This window comes from Caretta caretta, chromosome 14 (genome assembly GCF_965140235.1).
Source record: "Caretta caretta isolate rCarCar2 chromosome 14, rCarCar1.hap1, whole genome shotgun sequence".
Classification (NCBI taxonomy): domain Eukaryota; kingdom Metazoa; phylum Chordata; order Testudines; family Cheloniidae; genus Caretta; species Caretta caretta.
The window spans coordinates 39081398-39100514 of record NC_134219.1 but is presented as its reverse complement, the minus strand read 5'-3'; the positions used below and the strand labels follow the sequence as shown (position 1 = coordinate 39100514).

At 50.0% G+C, this 19117-nt stretch overlaps 2 protein-coding genes and 1 non-coding gene across 3 annotated transcripts in view; all 3 read right to left on the bottom strand.

Moving 5' to 3' along the window:
- The window catches only part of LOC125621556 (uncharacterized), a 42391-nt gene that overhangs the window by 16085 nt on the left and 7189 nt on the right, over positions 1–19117 (bottom strand). The window contains exons 3-5 of the mRNA XM_075119823.1: positions 7826–7952; positions 7126–7239; positions 5925–6774 (exon numbers count right to left, since the gene is read on the bottom strand). Coding sequence (XP_074975924.1) covers positions 5925–6774; positions 7126–7239; positions 7826–7952 — 1091 coding nt within the window. The remainder of the gene's footprint in view (positions 1–5924; positions 6775–7125; positions 7240–7825; positions 7953–19117) is intronic.
- LOC142069257 (uncharacterized) lies at positions 13049–18708 on the bottom strand. The gene is made up of 2 exons (XM_075119862.1): positions 18579–18708; positions 13049–18319 (listed from the first exon to the last, which is right to left on the bottom strand). The coding sequence occupies exons 1-2, from the start codon at positions 18583–18585 to the stop codon at positions 17166–17168; spliced, it is 1161 nt and encodes a 386-aa protein (XP_074975963.1). The 5' UTR covers positions 18586–18708; the 3' UTR covers positions 13049–17165.
- Positions 13134–13206, bottom strand: TRNAK-CUU (transfer RNA lysine (anticodon CUU)). Its single transcript has one exon. It is a non-coding gene; the product is annotated as a tRNA-Lys (tRNA).

The following is a 19117-nucleotide window of genomic DNA, read 5'->3' as shown; positions in this document are numbered from 1 at the left end:
CAGGGGGGCATCCTGACTTGGTCACTTGGTTCTATTTAGCTAGGTTGGGAGGGAGAAAGAGGTTTTATCTATATGCAAATCCTGAGAGATTCTTGCCAAAGTGATTAATAATACTCTCTTCTAGCCATTTGAATTTCTATTCGTGGGGCGGCAAAGGCCCAACCTTGGCTGATCTGTGGGTCCTTAGACAAAGGGTATGTCTACACTGCATTTAAAACCCACTGCTGGCCCATGCCCGCTGACTGAGGCTGTTTCACTCCAGTGTAGGCTTCCGGCTCAGATCCGAGCTCCGGGACCCACACACCTCACGGAATCCTAATTGCAGTGTAGACAAAACTCAGTGTCACATAATGTGAACCATTTTCTTTCTGTCTTCATAGGTGGATCCTATTTTGGGATAAACAGAGGTAGGATTGCTATTCTAATTTCCGAGGGCCAGAAGGAATCCTGTTATTAATCCTTCAAGGCATTTCTGTTCCATATATCCCTCCCATCAGAGAGAGGAAGCTGTGTTCGAGCTGCTTCTGTTTCTCTTCCTCCGTCAGAAGCTGCGATCTCCCCCCAGCCGTGATCTGGAAGCCTGAACTGAGCAGCTGCTGCTCCCCCAGCGGGGTTTGTGCTGTGGGGAGACCTTCCTTAAAGCCCCCTCTGTGCCCAGCCGAGTAGGGGACTTTCACTTGGCCAGAGAGCATGAGAATGACCCTGCACGCTAGTGTTTAGGGCACCTGCCTGGGTGGGTCCAATTCCCTTTCCAATGACTGTTTAATGACTAATCCAAAGTCGACCAGGTTCAACAGGAGAGATTGAGGGAGCCCCACATCAGACTATCCCATGGCCCAGTGGTTAGAGCATTGTCCTCATGGGATTTCAACAGGGATCTCTCACAGCTTTCTTCCCATCAGGCAGAGAAGAAAACAGACCCTGCATCTCCCCCATCAGGGTGACTGCTCTAACTCCAGGGTGAGAAGTTTTAGGAAGGACTCACTTCCCTCCTCCAGCTGTTTTGTGCATAGCTATTCACAAGAATAGAGTTTAGGTATCTGACTCCAGGAGAGGGGTTCCCAGCTGTGCATTCATAATTCACAACCTCAATCTGGGCTGGTATCTCCATGAGAGAGGTGGTGATTAGACACATCCCTCTCCTCAGCATCTCCTGTTGGCTAGCTTAGGTGGCTCCTGGCCTAAAGTGCTGGCTTTTTGGATCCCATTCCTAGGTGCTTGTCTCTCTTCATGCATCGTATAAGCAGGCTTGCTCTTTACACAATGCACAGTCAACCCGTGGAACTCCTTGCCAGAGGATGTTGTGAAGGCCAAAGCTATAACAGGGTTCAAGAAAGAACTAGGTAAGTTGCTGGACGATAGGTCCATCAATGGCTATTAGCCAGGCTGGGCAGGGATGGTGTCCCTAGACTCGGTTTTGCCAGAAGCTGGGAATGGGCGACAAGGGTTGGATCACTTGATGATTGCCTGTTCTGTTCATTCCGTCTGAGGCACCTGGCCTTGGCCACTGTCAGAAGACAGGATACTGGGCAAGATGAACCTTTGGTCTGACCCAGTCTGGCTGTTCTTATGTGATCAACTCAGGCTTTCTGGATCCTAATGTTGTTCCACTGATTTTCTAGGTGCCTAAAAGTTAGGCATCGCATCACGGAAATCCCTTTGTCCGTCCAGCCCTCAGTGGCTGCCACAACCCAGGTCTTGCTATATGGACAATTACAGACCTGGTTGAAGCAGAGGGGTCTAGTGCCCAGATACCAGAAGGGCCCCATTTCTGCTTGCAGTTTTCCGATGTTCACCAAAATATCACCAGCTATCTCCTGCTGGCTGCCTCCAACATCGCCTGAAATGCATGATTTGATCAGATGCAGCAATTGGAAGTTATTGCATCACCTCCGAACACACAAAGGCCATTGATCTGAATGAAGGGCCTGACATGGCTTGGGGGAAAATAAATCAAAACCATACCTCGCTCTTAGAGAGCGCTTTGCATCCATAGATCTCAAAGTCCTTCACAGCACAGATTATTGCTCCTCTCCACAACGGTTCAATTCAGGTTAAAAGAAAAAGATCCTTCCCCAGGCTCATTGACCCTCCTTCCACAGGAGAAAAGTGAATGGATCAGGACAGCCAGAGGGGGTTTCCCCTGTGGATGATGGATTTTCCCCACAGAAGGGTCTGAAAACCCAAGGAGTTGGCAGCTCTGGTCTGCAGTCTGCAGTGGTGAAGGCTGGAGAAATAACAACTCAGAGAGACAGCTGCTGGGATCATTTTTCCCATTATTCAAGACAAGGGCCGCTGGGAGTTTGAGAAGCTAAATTCTCCTTTATTCTTAGCCAGCAAGAAATACAAGTTAACCATCCCCTCTCCCCACCTAGCACCCACCCCACAAATATGCATTTCTGCCCCAGGCCAGCACATGGATTCTCCCAGCATCTGCAGGCACCAGGGAAAGAGGAACAAGTTAAAACCAGTGGAAAAGTGCAGACAATTCATGAGATGCTGGGACCCAGTCACAAAGGAGCAGGAAACCCAGGGAGCTCGGGTTAGAAGATGGATGCAGTGTGGGGTGAGTGGAGCACAGACAGTCTCTGTTGTCCGCACAGAGGAAACAGCAGTAGACATTGGGGGAGTGACTAACTGGGCTGTCAGGATGCACTTCTGCCTCTTGGTGACAGAGGTTTGTCTGGCTTGGTGACAGAGGTTTGTCAGGGTTGGTGAGGCCAGTTCACTTCCCTGGCTTCCTTCTCGCCTCTGTCCAGATTCCTCCTCTCCGCAAACAGGAGATGGTGCCCCCGCCCTGGATCATTCTTCTAGGGGCATCATTCACTGTCATTTAGAATTCAGGGACTCGCAGGAAAATTCCTGTCTCTTTCTGGCCCCAGTGCAGTGAGTTCACAGTTCTCAGCCTCATCTGTCTGGCTCTGAAGAGCAAACCCTGCAGTTTTCCAGCCCCATCCTCCCCCGCTCCTGACTGCATCTCATATCCCCCTGGAGTGTAAATCTTGCACTCAGTGTGTGTGCTGATCGCTATTGATCATTTTCAATGTTCAAACCACCCAGAAATCTTTAGAGGGAAGGGTAGAAAAGGGTGAAAAAAGTATGTAAGGACTATTCTGGCAAATGATCAATTGTCTGTGAAATCTCCAATATAGCAGAGCTACATCCTGTCAAAGTCAACTAATATGAAAGTACGTGACCAAACAACCTTCACCAAGGACAGAAAAACTCACAATCCAGGGTGGGCTATAAAACACTTTCAAGCGTTCATAAAGTGAAATCCCAGAAAGAAAAGGAGGACTTGTGGCACCTAAGAGACTAACAAATTTATCTGAGCATAAGCTTTCGTGAGCTACAGCTCACTTCATCGGATACATTCAGTGGAAAATACAGTGGGGAGATTTATATACACAGAGAACATGAAACAGTGGCTGTTACCATACACACTGTAACCAGAGTGATCACTTAAGGTGAGCTATTACCAGCAGGAGAGCGGTGGGGGAGGGGGGGGGAAACCTTTTGTAGTGATAATCAAGGTGGGCCATTTCCAGCAGTTGACAAGAATGTCTGAGGAACAGTGGGGGGTGGGGTGGGGAATAAACATGGGGAAATAGTTTTATTTTGTGTAATGACCCATCCACTCCCAGTCTCTATTCAAGCCTAAGTTAATTGTATCCAGTTTGCAAATTAATTCCAATTCATCAGTCTCTCCGTGGAGTCTGTTTTTGAAGGTTTTTTGCTGAAGAATTGCCACTTTTAGGTCTGTGATCGAGTGACCAGAGAGATTGAAGTGTTCTCTGACTGGTTTTTGAATGTTATAATTCTTGACGTCTGATTTGTGTCCATTTATTCTTTTACATAGAGACTGTCCAGTTTGACCAATGTACATGGCAGAGGGGCATTGCTGGCACATGATGGCATATATCAAGAGAATCTTCAAATTCAAAATAAGGAAAATAAATTGACCCATTTTCTTCTCATCTGGCTAAACCTGCTTCATTCAGCACCTCCTTATTTGGCTGTGTAACTTACAAAAGTTTTTGCATTACCTAACAAAAGAAAGGAGGGGGAGGGGGGAACCTTCTCATGGGCAAATGATCTGGATTTAGCTGGGAAATCCCAGAAGCCACTTTACCAATATATGGAAACAGGGACTGAAGCTCAGAAACCTCCCGCTGCGCTTTGGCCTTCATTTGAATTCCCCCTCCAGGTCTGCAACATGTTTTTCTCTTGCTCTCAGGAGTCTGATTTAGGATCAAAGCAATCAATGGGCCATTCCTGGAGAGCAAAGGACACTGTGGCAAGTGACACTTCGGAAGGCGGAGGGGTAGAATAGGGAGAGGATAAAACTCTCCAAGGCTTGGACAAAGGCTGCTGTGTCAAAGATGGAGCATGACAGTGACCGGGGAAGGAGGGAATCCCTCGGACTGACCCCATCGCTCTCAAAGAACATAGCAGCTAAAACACCACCTTTTACTGTCCCTGCTCCAGCTTTTGTAAAATAAATGTAATTCTGGTATAGAAGGGAGAAAATGGGGGTGTGGGGAAACCCACAATGGAGCATTTGTGAGAATCTGGGAATGAGACCATTTATCCCCAAAGGGAGAACTCGTGACTGTAACAATCACTCTGCTAATGGGGTGATCTGAATAAATAAGATGCTCAAGGTCCGTCTAGACTAGGAAAAGTGGTGGAGAGTCAGAGGAGACGAGCTGGCTAATCCTGACTGTTTTTCCTACCACAGATGGACACTCACAGGCTGATGCTGCGGAGGCAGAGGTGGGATCTCCAGGCCTCCCACAAAGGGCCCTGTGGGAATCAGCCCCTCTCAGTGGTGCTGCCTGAATGCAGAGGAGGCAGGGAGAAGGGGCAAAGGGGGTGATGAGAGGCAGCACCTCTCTATCCCTGTGCTCTCCCTCGCCTCTTATCCCATGATCCCCAAACACTCCACCAGCTCCACCAGCTCCACCAGCCCCAACCATTCAATCCCCAGTTTCCTCCCCATAACCCATTGCCCTGGTCCCTTAACGGTTGATCCCCCAGAGCCCAACACCCTGGGGGACTCAGAGAGGGGAGGAGTTACCAGCCCCAAGGGACACTCCCTCTGCAGGGAACAGCCCCAGGTAAGTGGGGGAGCCCAGCCCAGGGGCTTGTGGAAGATGGGGGATGGGGACAGGTGTGTAGAGTGAAGGTAGGGTCTGGCCCAAGTGTCCTTCTCCTCATCTCCATGGCAGGGGGATCCTGGCTGGGTGGGGAAGGGAGAGGGGGGAGCTTCAGCCAGGCAGAGGGAGAGGCTGGAGGAGTTTCTCTCTCTCCCTTTCCCTCTGTGACCCATTAGCTCAGCAGCCAGGGCTGCAGGAGGGAGAAGGGGCTGATGGGGGCTTCTCCTCCTCTGCCTGGGGTTTGCTTAGACCAGGCAGAGCCAGAGGGTCACTGACTAGCTGCTGCTCGGCTGCTGCTGGATCCTCACCCCTGATGTGTGTGGGAACGAGGAAATGAGTTGGTCACTACGGCTATCCCCAGTCGGGGCCCTGAGAGAATTTCCCTGCTGTGTGGAGGAGTCTCTGATGTTCGACACTTATATGTCTTCAGCTTTCAAAATGCTCCCACAGGACTCTTGATGATGCCTGCTACTGTAGGAGCACCAGTTGAAGCTTCCCCCATATTGAAGGTCTTTCTCTCTCTCATGAATTCTCCGATGCGTAATCATGTGTGAGCTCTGAATCTTTTCCCACAGTTATTTCTAGGGTCTCCCACCCTTGTGCATTCGCCGATGTTTCGTAAGGTTTCAGGAGCAACTAAAGCTTTCCCCACAGTCCAAGCATTTATGGGGTTTCTCTCCTGTGTGGGTTCCCTGATGCATAACAATGGCTTATCTTTCGTTCAATCTCTTCCCACGCTGGAGTTATTCATAGGGTCTGTCCCGCGTATGGACTCTCCCATGCTTAATAAGTGTTGAGCTCTCGCTAAAACTTTTCCCACACACTGGGCATTTATGGGGTCTCTCGCCCGTGTGGATTCTCCAGTGTTTCGTGAGGCTTGAGCTCTGGCTGAAGCTTTTCCCACAGTCCGAACATGTATAGGGTTTCTCTCCCGTGTGGTTTCTCTGATGTGTAATCAGGTTGGTTTTCACCTTGAAACTTTTCCCACAGTCGAGGCATTTATAGGGTGTCTCTCCTGTGTGGATTCTCCGATGATTGGTAAGGCTTGAGCTCTGACTAAAGCTTTTCCCGCAATCTAAGCATTTATAGGGTTTTTCTCCTGTGTGCAGTCTCTGATGGGTAATAAGGTTCGTTCTCACACTGAATCTTTTCCTGCAGTCGAGGCATTCATAGGGTCTCTCTCCCGTGTGGATTCTCCGATGTTTAGTGAGGCTTGAACTCTGATGGAAGCTTTTCCCGCACTCCCAGCATTTATAGGGCTTCTCTCCTGTGTGGTTTCTCTGATGAGTAATAAGGTTGGTTCTCACACTGAAGCTTTTCCCACACTCGAGGCATTTATAGAGTTTCTCCTCCTCGGGATCTGTCGGCTGGGTTGTGGTTTCCTTAGGATCTGTGCATCCTCCCCCACATTCAATGGATTCATCCCCTTTCTTCCTTGGGTGGTTTCCCAGCTGCCTCTCTAACCTGTGCCAATTTCCCCAGGCTTCCCCCTGTTCCAAGGATTGGGAAAAATTCCCATCAGCTGTTTTCATAACGGTCCCCAGGGGTTCCATTTGCTCAGGACCTTCAGATTGACAATTCTCCTCTTCGTTCTCACTCACTGTCTCATTGCCTGCTGGGAGAGAGAGAATCCAGACAAGAGTCACCGCTGTTCCCCTTTCTCCTCAGCATTGGGAAATACCACACAGTGACTGTTGGGGAGATGGAGACATTGGATTCTGCCTCCACATCCCACCCAAACACTCCCAGGGAAGGAAAGTCAGGGAGGAAATTCCCGACAGCTAACAGGGTGGGTGGGAAGCCGTGACAGATATTTGCCTTGATGCTACAACACCTGCTGACTGCAGCCCTGACCTGGGTGAGACGGGGCAGAACTGGGGGCTCTCGCTCACAGGACATTCTGGGAGTCCCAGCTTTTTCCTTCATTCATCAGATAGTTTCTGTGTCAGTTTCTCTGACTCCTCACCTGTGCGGGTACCTCTCTGGCTCTCCCTTTCCTCAGCGGCCTGGAGATCTGGGACCCACGGCTCTTCCCCTCGTTCCAGCCGGGCGATCAGCTCAGGTTTGGGAACGGGGAATCCTGCTCAGCGAATGAAATCAGACAAAATCAGGGTGCATGGAGCAATGGTAGAGGAGCCATCACAAAGAACATTCCCTGATTTTAAGCTGGCCCCATGCCCTGCGGGAGGATGTGGAATCTGAACAGATGGGAACAGGGTCACTGAGTCCCCAGGGTAGGAGAGATTTGTCAGAAACCCAGTAGGAACATTCAGCTTCTGTGGGGCCCGGGGGGAGGCATGGCGTGGGGACTTGCTAACCCGGCAACAGCTCTGGTGTTAAATCCCTGCCAATTTCTCAACCTCCAGAGTCCTCCACATGGATGGAGCAAGTCCTAGGACGAAAAGGGAACAGGGTGTAAGGGAACAGGGTGCACTGCTTCTGCTCCCTTGAAAGCGGGAGGAATGGTGATGAATTAGCATGTCCATTATATTTATGACTCCCTGACTGGACTGCAGGGGGTATGGAGATGGAAGTCTCTTTCAGACTGGATGTGTGGACTATGCAACCCACTCCCTTCAAATCTAACTGACCAGGGGAGAACCTGACCAGAGTCAGACACGCAGACCCCACGGCTTCTAATAACCGAGGGGACGGGAATCCCTTACCCAGTGAGGTCACCGTCTCATAGTTCTCCTGCATGACGTCCCTGTAGAGGGCTCTCTGAGCGGGGTCCAGCAGAGCCCCCTGCCCCTCAGTGAAATACACAGCCACCTCCTCGAAGGTCACCGGCATCTGGAACAACAAGAGTCCCCCAGTCAGCACCTGCTGCTCCAGCCACAATCCCACTAGTCATGGGGGAGGAGGCCCAGAAAAGCAGAATCCTCCCCGCACCCTGCTCAGAGGAGCCAGGAGGTTTCAGGGGATGGGAGAAGGTGAGAGCTGCTTGTCCCCCCCAGCACACGGAGCAGGGCAGGGTCTTATCATTTCCCACACGCCTGCCAGCCACAGGCAGATACGGGAAGCAGAGCTCTGAGCCGGGGACAGGGTCAGGAATCCCAACAGCTTCCCTTCGTATTTCACAGCAGCCTCTGGCCAGTGGGGTCAGGCTCCAGCACTGGGAGTCTGGTCACTTTCCCCAGCCCTGCCCAGGGGGGTGTTTCCTGGTTCAGAAATGGGGGGAATGTTCCCCCCTCCCCCCACCCGCCAATGGGCCTGTTCAGAAAATCAGGCTCCAAGTTAAACTTGTCCCGTGTCCCCTCTCCCCTCCCTGGCTCCCCCTGTGTATTTCCTCCCTCTCCCCCTCCACAACAACCCCCCTGCAGCTCCCTGAAAATCCCCTACCTGAGCTGGCTCCATCACAGCCATTTCCCTTCCCTCTCCCATAGGAATACGGGACAATTTGAAGTGCAATGTGGATTTTGTTAGCCAATATACATATGCTAGGAATAATTTCAATAAAGGCCCGGAAGGTATCTTCACTGAATCTATTACACCCTCCCCATAGTTCTGTTCACCCATGTCAAGATTAAACTCGCTAAGTTTATGGAGGAGATGGTATGATGGGATAACATGATTTTGGCAATTAATTGATCTTTAAATATTCATGGTAAATAGACCCAATGGCCTGTGATGGGATGTTAGATGGGGTGGGATCTGAGTTACTACAGAGAATTCTTTCCTGGGTATCTGGCTGGTGAATCTTTTCCACATGCTTAGGGTTCAGCTGATCGCCATATTTGGGGTCGAGAAGGAATTTTCCTCCAGGGCAGATTGGAAGAGGCCCTGGGGGTTTTTCGCCTTCCTCTGTAGCATGGGGCACGGGTCACTTGCTGGAGGATTCTCTGCACCTTGAAGTCTTTAAACCATAATTTGAGGACTTAAATAGCTCAGACATAGGTGAGAGGTTTATCGCAGGAGTGGGTGGGTGAGATTCTGTGGCCTGAATTGTGCAGGAGGTCGGACTAGATGATCATAATGGTCCCTTCTGACCTTAGTATCTATGAATCTAAGTAGCCCAGAAAACTTTGCATTAGCTGAAGTACTTGGAAAACTGTCAGGAGCAGGACCTTTGAGCAAGTAGCAACAGGTAGGAAGTCATTCTCTCAGGTCTAAACTAGAATGTCTCAAGGGATGAGGACAAGACATATAATGGTTTTACCTACAAACCTAGGAGATGCCTTCCTGCCCTGTGGTACTTGGAAATCATGAGACAAAGGGTCCACCGTGGCACCAGAAAAACAAGGTAAAAAGCGGATTGGTTCAATCTCATTTCAGATGACGTACAGCAGCAGTTCTCAACCCGAGGTCCGCAAGTAGGTTTCAGGGGGGCCGACAAGCAGGGACTCGCTGGGGCCCAGGGCAGAAAACCAAAGCTGTGCCACATGGCGCCGAAACCTGGGGCCCCTGAGGCCCGCCACCCAGCGCTGAAGCCAAAGCCTGAACGGCTTAACTTTGCAGGGGCCCCTCTGGTGTAGGACTCCAGGGAATTGCCTGGCTTGCTACCCACTAACACCGGCACTGGCTTTTTGTGGCACAGGTGGGCTGTGGAGTTTTTTACATGGGGTGTGGGCTCAGAAAGGAAAAGGCTGAGAACCCCTGACGTACAGTGTACACACGTATAAAGGGATGGCATTAGGGTTGTCACTTTGCACACCCTGTGTAGAAGGTGAACGTACTAATGCTGCAGGTGACGACTTCCCGGAGACTGGTATCGTATGGAACCCTTTTTTCCCCTGTACTATATTGTCATTGGCTTAGAGCAACCAACCTGACTGGTCTTGGTTATTTGATCTCTTGCATACATTTCATAATGAACCAAAGGACAGTCAAGCCATCGACTGTACAGAGTCTCTGAGTCAAACACGCAAAAAAAATCAGAAGCAGAGAAGCTACTTTGGTGGATTCAATGATTTTACCTTCAAGGCAGTGGGTCCCCCCAGCAGAGTGGTAACTCAGCAGACACACAAACTGTTTTTTCCTCTCTTTCCTCCTTACCACAGTCCCTGGGAAGTCAATCGCAGCAATTCAAAGCAGCACCAGACCCTGCCAAACCAACAGACGCAAAACCTGCAGCCATATCTCCGCTGCTACAGTGATCAACATCTCCCCGTAACACAGCTTTCAAGATCCATGGGTCCTACACAGCCTATCACAACATGGGGTGCACCTCATCCAGTGCATAAATGCTCCGATAACAACTATGTGGGTGAAACCAATCACTACTCTTGAACGAACTCACACTAAAAAGTGATAAAAGACAAAAACACCAGTGGGTGAAAACTTGTCACAGAGCGATCACTCCATATCTGACCTCTCAGCCCTCATCCTCAACGGAAACCTGCACAACATCTTCAAAAGACACCTGGGAGCTTAAATTCGTAACTCCATCAGACACTAAAAATCACAGTCTTCATAAAAACACTGGATTATTGGCTGATTACAAGAATCCGCAACCCACTAACTCCCCCCTATTTTGTCCTGTGACTGCAGAGTTGTTAACAGGCCACTTCACCTTGAAGGGTCCCTTAGACAAAAAATAATTGACTACCCTCCGTCAAGGTCCAAAATTTCTTGGTCATGGTACAGTTGAGGTCTGGACTGCAGAGAAAATAATAAAAAAAAAACCCAAAGAAAGCTAGTAATAATAAAGATGATAATAAGATTTCAGGGTCTGTTCAAAAGTGTCCCGTGGTCTGGATTAGGCGTGTGGTCCGCCGACTGACTACCCTGCCTTAGACTATGTGTTACCTACTTACGGTAAACAATCTGTTCCATCTTGTATTTAGCTGTGACGCGCCGAGAACCTTTCCCAGCCTTGCAGAAGAGCAGTGTGGTTTGAAAGCTTCTCTCTCTCACTCACAGAAGTTGCTCCAATACACGATATTACCTCACCGAACTTGTCTCTACAGAGTGATGCAGGGAATGGATCTGGGCAGATTTGGGACCCTCCCTCCTTGTTCCTACTGACTTATTCACTATCTCCACTCCTCTCTCCCCTCCCCACTGCGTGGGAAAACTGGCTACTGGCCCAGTACATGGGTATTTGCTCTCCAGTAGAGATCTGGTTGCTGCAACTACTAACTGGCTGCGTCACTGAGGCCAGCACCTCTGGGACCTGCAGACCCACGGGGAGCCCCCTCCCCCTTCGGTACAAACTCACCAGCAGGTCCCTGAAAGGGGCCCTTTGTGCAGAGTCACTTTCCTGCCGGGCCCCAGCCCTGTCCCCCAGGGCTCCCCATCACCTGCAGGCACCGGCTCAGGGGCTGGTGTGGGCAGAGCGTGGGGCTGCCGTGGGGACTAGTTCCAGGCACGGTGAAAGTCCCTAGCAGTGCTGGGCACAGAGGGGGGATTAATGAAGGTCTGTCCCTGGCACAGCCCCAGCTGGGGAGCAGCAGTTTCACACTCTGGGCTCTCAGGTAGAGGAGGCAGCAGTGTCTGAGCCAGGGAGCTCAATTCAAGGGCTCTGATATCAGGTGCAGAGAGAGACACGCACCAGCTGCCTCCTCTCCCTTAGCCAGAACCGGAGCCCTCTGGTGTCAGCAGCTAATGCTTGAACCTCCCTGTCCTGCCCCTGCAGCCCCCAGGGACAGGCAGGCAGAGGCTGATCCCATTGGCCCATCCGCACCCACCCCCTGCCAGAGCCAGCAGTGACTCCGGTCTGACTCCGGTGTGGCTGAGATCTGCATCCTGCCCAGAAATCAGACCAGGGCCCCGGGCAGCCCCCAACACTCTGGAGTCACAGACTCCACCAGCATGGGTGTGTCTGAAAATAATACACTGGTAGCCGGGGGGAGCGGGATCTGGATATTTGTCTTGTAGCTTCTGAGCCCTGAGTCTCTTACCTTCCCCCCGAGCGGGGCCCCCCGGGGCAGGGGCCGGGCCGGGAAGGGGCCCTGGCCGGGCTGGGGGCTCTGCCCTGGGAGAGGCTCCCGGGGAGCAGCGGGCAGGGCCCGGCTGGAGGTTCCCCTCTCCCGGCTGCAGCCCGGGCTCCGGGCTCCCAGCACCAGCCGCCGGGGCGCGGGGATCTCGCCGGGAGCCAGAGTCCCCGCAGCGGCTGCGAGTCACTTCCTAGGCCGGGCTGAGCCCCGCGATCCTCCCCCCAGATCCGCCCCCCAGCCGCTCCCGGGTCCTAGCGATCAACGCACCGATCTGCAGCCCCCCTGCCCCAGACCCTGCCCCCTGGGCCCCACCTCCCCTGGGCACGGGCAGCTTCTCCCAGCGCTAGGTAGGCCTCCTGCCTCGACGCCCCAGTATCAATGGGGACAGAAAGAAACCGGGAGATCCCGGGGAGGGGGGAGAAGGGGGCTTTCCATGGAGGCTGGGGGTTGTTCCAGAGAGCCCCCCATGTCTGCATGGACACAGGGGTGATGGGTTCGGGTCCTGGTCCTAGAGAGGCTGCCCAGGACACGTTTCTCGGTGACACCGTCCGACTCAGCGTGTGAGTCCCTCGAGTACAAAACTGGTACACGGAGCCCTTTGCCAGAGACGGTCTCTTGTCTCCACACCCCCACCCGCGGCTACCAGCCCTGGGCTGGAGCTACCAGCTCTGCTCCCCCGGCTCTCAGGTCAGGGAGCTGCCAGTGCCAGGGCAACAAGTTCATTCAGTGATTTGTAGGCCGGGAATCACCCGTCCCTGGGGCTCTAGGCAAACCCCCCCTCACATCTGCCCCCCAGGCATTCATAGAATCATAGGCAGGGTTGGAAGGGATCTCAGGAGGTCATCTAGTCCAACCCCCTGATCAAAGCAGGACCAATCCCCAATTTTTGCCCCCAGATCCCTAAATGGCCCCCTCCAAGTATTGAACTCACAACCCTGGGTTTAGCAGGCCAATGCTCAAACCACTGAGCTATCCCTCCCCCCAAAAATAAGAAGAGGATTGAAACAGCCATTTTTAGAGACATACATTTATTTCCAGGAAAGAAGAAATGGTTAAAATACCTTCCACTACCTTTTTTTGAAAAACTTACTTGCTTCGCCCAACGTGGGGCTCGAACCCACGACCCTGAGATTAAGAGTCTCATGCTCTACCGACTGAGCTAGCCGGGCTGCTTGGATTGTTAGGTTTCAGCTTTGAAATCTAACTATCATCCTGGCAAATTCATATGTTGACTCCTTTCCATACTTATGGCTCTGCCTGCTGCCCCCCACCCTGAGCACCGGCTCTGCACTCCCCTAGGAAAAGGCATAAGCATGGGAAGTAGGGGCCACCCCCTGACCTCATGGGCTCCACCAACTCCTGGGGTCCAGGCCACCGGCCCTGGGGGATCTACCACCAAACTCTGGGGTTCCACAGCTGCCCGGGGTCCCACTGCTGCCCGGGGGGCTCTACAGCTACCCCAGCTGTGGCCCCAGCCTGGGGCGGTGAGGGGTACAGACAGGGGTAAGGAGGGTACAGCTCAACACACCCACGCTAAAAATTGTTCCAGCACCACTGGGAAATGGGCCACACAAAACTTATTCCACCTGCACTCAGGTCAAATGAGAGCTTAGGTTTTTTCTTTAATGCTTCTATGGGTATCCAGGAGATGGCATTGGTGTATCACAAATTTCCTCAATCCTTTTTTATCAGCAGCTTTATACAGCTGATTCATTTCAAGAATTGTATTTCATCATTAGCCCCTCCTATCGATTGGGACACCCCCTTTTAAGCAATTTCTCTCAATGTCCCAAAGTTATACCATGGTTTATATTTTTTTTACATTTCTTCTTCTTTGTGCCGGACGATTCCTAGAGTGCAACATTTACAGTGAAAACCAACAAAACCTTTATAACCTTCTAAATTTAGAGGACATACTCCATACATTCTTTGATTGTACATAAGCATTTCACCTTATTTAGGACGTACAACAGAACAAGAGACATTTTCCACATACAGAAGGATATAGATCTGATTCACAATCACACACTAACAAAGGTGCGGATTTTAATTTGGGGGGAAAGAGATGATTCACAGTCTATTTGATTTAGGAAAATGACGTATAGTTTATACTTTTGGGTGAAAACACTTTGCATAAACAAGCAGGGTGTGACACTTGCTTGGTAAATTGGAGTTCCTTTTAGCTAGGTTGGGAGGGAGAAAGAGGTTTATACAGAAACAAATTATGAGATATTCTTGTCTAGGAGATTAACAATAGTCTCATTTAGACATTTCAGTTTCTATTTCTGGGGAGAGGAACTCCCGACTGTGGTGGATCTATGGATTCTTAGACAAGGTGTCTCACATAATATGAACCATTTTCTTGCGGTCTTTACTTCCTAGGTGGATCCTATTTTGCGATAAACAGAGGCGGACTTTTCTATTTTTCTGAGGGCCAGAAGGAACAAGTAGCTATTAATCATTCAGAGGCATATCTGTTCCCTACATCCATCACAGAGCCAAGGGTGAAAGCTGAAAGCCAGAGTCAATGGGTGAGCTGGAAGCATGATCAGGAAGCAGAGGCAGGGGTTGCAATGGAGAAGGACAGGAACTAGACAATTTGGAGGTTCAACAAGGACAAGTGCAGAGTCCTGCACTTAGGACGGAAGAATCCCACGCACTGCTAAAGGCTAGGGAACAACTGGCTAAGTAGCAGTTCTGCAGAAAAGGACCTGGGGATTAAAGTGGATGAGAAGCTCCATATGAGTCAGCAGTGTGCCCTTGTTGCCAAGAAGGCTAACAGCATAGTGGGCTGCATTAGTAGGAGCATTGCCAGCAGATCGAGGGAATTGATTATTCCCCTCTATTCGGCACTGGTGAGGTCACATCTGGAGTACTGGGTCCAGGTTTGCCCCCCCCCACACACACAAAAAAAAAGGATGTGCACAAATTGGAGAAAGCCAGCAGAGGGCAACAGAAATGATTAGGCGACTGGGGCACATGACTTATGGGGAGAAGCTGAGGGAACCGGGTTTATTTGGTCTGCAGAAGAGAAGAGTGAGGGGGGATTTGATAGCTGCCTTTTGTGATGGGTTCTCTCATCGGGACCCCCTTGGGACTGTCACTTGATGCACTAAGATACCACTGAGCCTAACCCTTCTGCCAGCATGGGCACCCCATGCCAGTGCCTTGCTGAGCCAGACTCTCCAGGCCTCCTCCAGCACAGACACAGATATAGGGCCACACCCCTCTGCAGAAAACAGACACTGAAATCAGCTCATCTCTGGGGTGACTCAGTTAAAGGGACTTACCTCAGCACCCCAGTGTACAGCCCCAATGGGACCTGAACCCCAGAAAAATCCATCTTAAACTGTATAAAGTTTTATACAGTATAAGTTTCCATTATTCACCCTCTTTCTCAAGGTAAAGAGAGATATGCATAGACTGTTTGCTCCCCAGGTAACAATTACTTACACTGGGTTTATTAATAAACAAAAGTGATTTTATTAAGTATAAAAGGTAGGATTTAAGTGGTCAAAAAAGATAACAGACAGAACAAAGCACGTTACTAAGCAAAATGAAACAAACAAACCAGGCTAAGCTTAATACACTAAGAAACTGGTTACATGTAATATCTCACCCGCAAAGATGTTCCAGTAATCTGCTTTCTCAGACTAGACTCATTTCTAGTCTGGGCCCAATCCTTCCCCCTGTTCAGTCTCCGTTAGTTCCAGCAGACATCTTGGGTGGTAAGCAGGGGTCTCCTCATGACCCTCTCTGTGTCTTGCTTCACACCCTTATATAGATTTGGCCGAAGGCAGGAATCCTTTGTGTTCTTGTTTAAACATTCCCCCCAGCCTTGTGGAAAAATATCAAATCCAAGATGGAATTCCAGCATCAGATGACACAGACACATGTCTTCACATCACCCCTCCTCCTCACAGATCCCACAGACTTACAGGGAAACAAATCCATTCACAGCCCATTGTTTCTTGCTTAAAAGTCATCAAGATCCTGAAGTACCATTAATGGCCCTCACTTAGCATAACTACAACAGGACCTTAGATTTCTACTTCATATTTCTAACTTCAGATATAGAAATGATACATGCCTACAAACAGGATGAACACATGCAGCAGATTATAACCTTTCCAATGGTATGTCACATCACACATTTTGCATAAAGCATATTCCAGTTATGTCATATTCATTTTTCCGTAAAGAATATGGAGTGCAACGTAACACCTTTAAGTACCTAAAGGAAGGTTCCAAAAAGGATGGAGCTTGGCTGTTCTCAGTGATGGCAGATGACAGAACAAGGAGCAATGGTCTCAAGTTGGATATTAGAAAACACTATTTCACTAGGAGGGTGGTGAAGCACTGGAATGCGTTATCTAGGGAGGTGGTGAAATCTCCATCCTTAGAGGTTTTTAAAGTCTGGCTTGACAAAGCCCTGGCTGGGATGATTTAGTTGGAATTGGTCCTCCTTTGAGCAGGGGGTTGGACTGGATGACCTCCCGAGGTCTCTTCCAACCCTATTTTTCTATGATTCTAACTGAAGCAGGCAACTGAACACAGGAGCGGAGTGGGGAGAAGTAGAAGCAGAAAGCAAGAAGCAGGACCAAATGCAGCTACAGACATGGGACGCATTGAGCCTCCAGCAAGCTCCGGCTGGTGCTGGGTCATGTAGTAGCTAGCTCCACCCCTTCACCAATCAGGAAGTACAATCAACCAGGCACACCCTACCAGATGCCCAGTGAGCTGCTGGGAGGTGGACCCTGCTGCACTGGGATCACAGACAGTCACAGCTACTGTAGGGAAAGACCAGGTGTTTAGGATTTTTCAGAGTTTGGATGCTCTTTTAGCACATCGTTGGAGAAGTGAGATTTTCATGATAGCAGGGGGGAATTTTAATTGTACTCCTAACAAGCGATTAGCTAGGAATCCTGGAACCGCATCCACTGTCTGCTCAGTGACTATCAACTCTTTTAAGGGTTCAAATCCATCATTTTTTTCTTTTCTTGTTTTCACTGTGTTTCGTGTACCGATTTTATTAAAGTTCTTTTTAAAAGTCAAAAATCTCTCCTTCCTGTGGGAATTCTCTGATGCGTGAGTTCCCACTGAATCTTTTCTCACCACTGGCGTATTTCTAGGGTATCTCACTCTTGTGGATTCTCCGATGTTTAGTGAGGTATGAGTTGTTACTGAAGCTTTTCCCACAGTCCAAACATTTATGGGTTTTCTCTCCCATGTGAATTGTCTGATGCATAATAAGGTGTGATTTCTGAATGAATCTTTTCCCACAGTCCAAACATGTATGGGGTTTCTCTCCCGTATGGATTTTCTGATGTCTAAGAAGGGCTGATCTCTGACTAAAACTTTTCCCACAGTCCAAACACGTATAGGGTTTCTCTCCTGTATGGATTCTCTGATGTCTAAGAAGGGCCGATCTCTGACTAAAACTTTTCCCACAGTCCAAACATGTATGGGGTTTTTGTCCCGTGTGCGTTCTCTGATGTATAATAAGGTGTGAGCTCTGATTGAAACTTTTCCTGCATTCAAGACATTTATACGGTCTCTCTCCTGTGTGAATTCGGCGATGTTTAATAAGATGTGCACTGTGACTGAAGCTTTTCCCACACGCAAGGCATTTATAGGGTCTCTCTCCCGTGTGCAGTCTCTGATGCGTAATAAGGTAGGAGCTGTGATTGAAACATTTCCCACAATCCAAACAAATATGGGGTTTCCCTCCCACATGATTTTGCTGATGTTTACTAAGGTTTGATCTCACGTTGAATCTTTTCCCACACTCGAGACATTTATAAGGTCTCTCTCCTGTGTGCACCCTCTGGTGTGTAATAAGGTCTGAGCTCTGAATGAAGGCTTTCCCACAGTCCAGGCATTTATAAGGTCGCTCCCTCATGTGCATTCTGCCATGTTTAATAAGGCCTGAGCTCTTACTGAAGGTTTTCCCACAGTTCAAGCATTTATACGGTTTCTCACCAGAGTGGTTTCTCTGAAGTGTAACAAGGTTTCTACTCACATTGAATCTTTCCCTACTCTCAAGAAGCGTATAGGGCTTCTCTTCCTTGTGATATGTCTGTGGGGCTGTGGTTTCCTTGGGATCTTTGCATGCTGCCCCATATTGAATGGATTCATCCAATTTCCTCCTCGGATAATTTCCCAGCTGCATAGCTGATATGTGTCGAACTTCCCAGGCTTTTCCCTGTTCCAAGGCCTGGGAAAAATTCCCTTCAGCTCTTCTCAAAAACTCCTCCTTGTTCTCACTCACTGTCCTATCACCTGCTGGGAGAGAGAGAACCCAGGAGTCACTGCCTGTGCCGGGGAGAAAGGACCGCAAGGGGAATAGCAAAGAGGGAAAACACAACACAGTGACTGCTGGGGAGCTGGAGACATTGGATTCTGCCTCCACATCCCAACCAAACACTCCCAAGTAAATAAAGTCAGGGAGGAAATTCCCGAGAGCTAACAGGATGAATGGGAAGCTGTGACTGACATTTGCTGGGATGATATGACACCAGAACTGAGGGCTCTCACTCACCGCACATTTTGCGAGTCCCAGTTTTTCCTTCACTCGCCAGATGTTTCTGTCACGGTTTCCCTGCCCCCTCACCTGTGCGGGTGCCTCTTGGGCTCTCCCTTTCCTTGGCAGCCTGGAGATCCGGGACCCAAGGCTCCTCCCCTCCTTCCAGCCGGGCGATCAGGTCAGGTTTGGGAATGGGGAATCCTGCAGAGGGGGTGAAATCAGGCAAGTTCAGGGCGCATGGAGTCTTGGTGGAGTATCTGTCATAAAGGGCATTCCCTGAGTTTAACCTGACCCCGATTTGTGCTGGAAGGAGTGATGATGTGGAATGTAAACAGATGAGGGACAGGGTCACTGAGCCCCCTTGGGAGCAGCAGACATGTAGGGAGATAGTGGGAACCGACGTGGTCTCACTAGGAGTTCCCAGGATCTGTGCCCCCTGGGGGACAACACATCTACTAGATACTTACAAGCAGTGCTGGGGAGGAGCCAATGGTCATGGTACGTAGGTATCAATGACACAAAGGAAAGTTAGGATAAGGTTCCTGGGGGCCAAA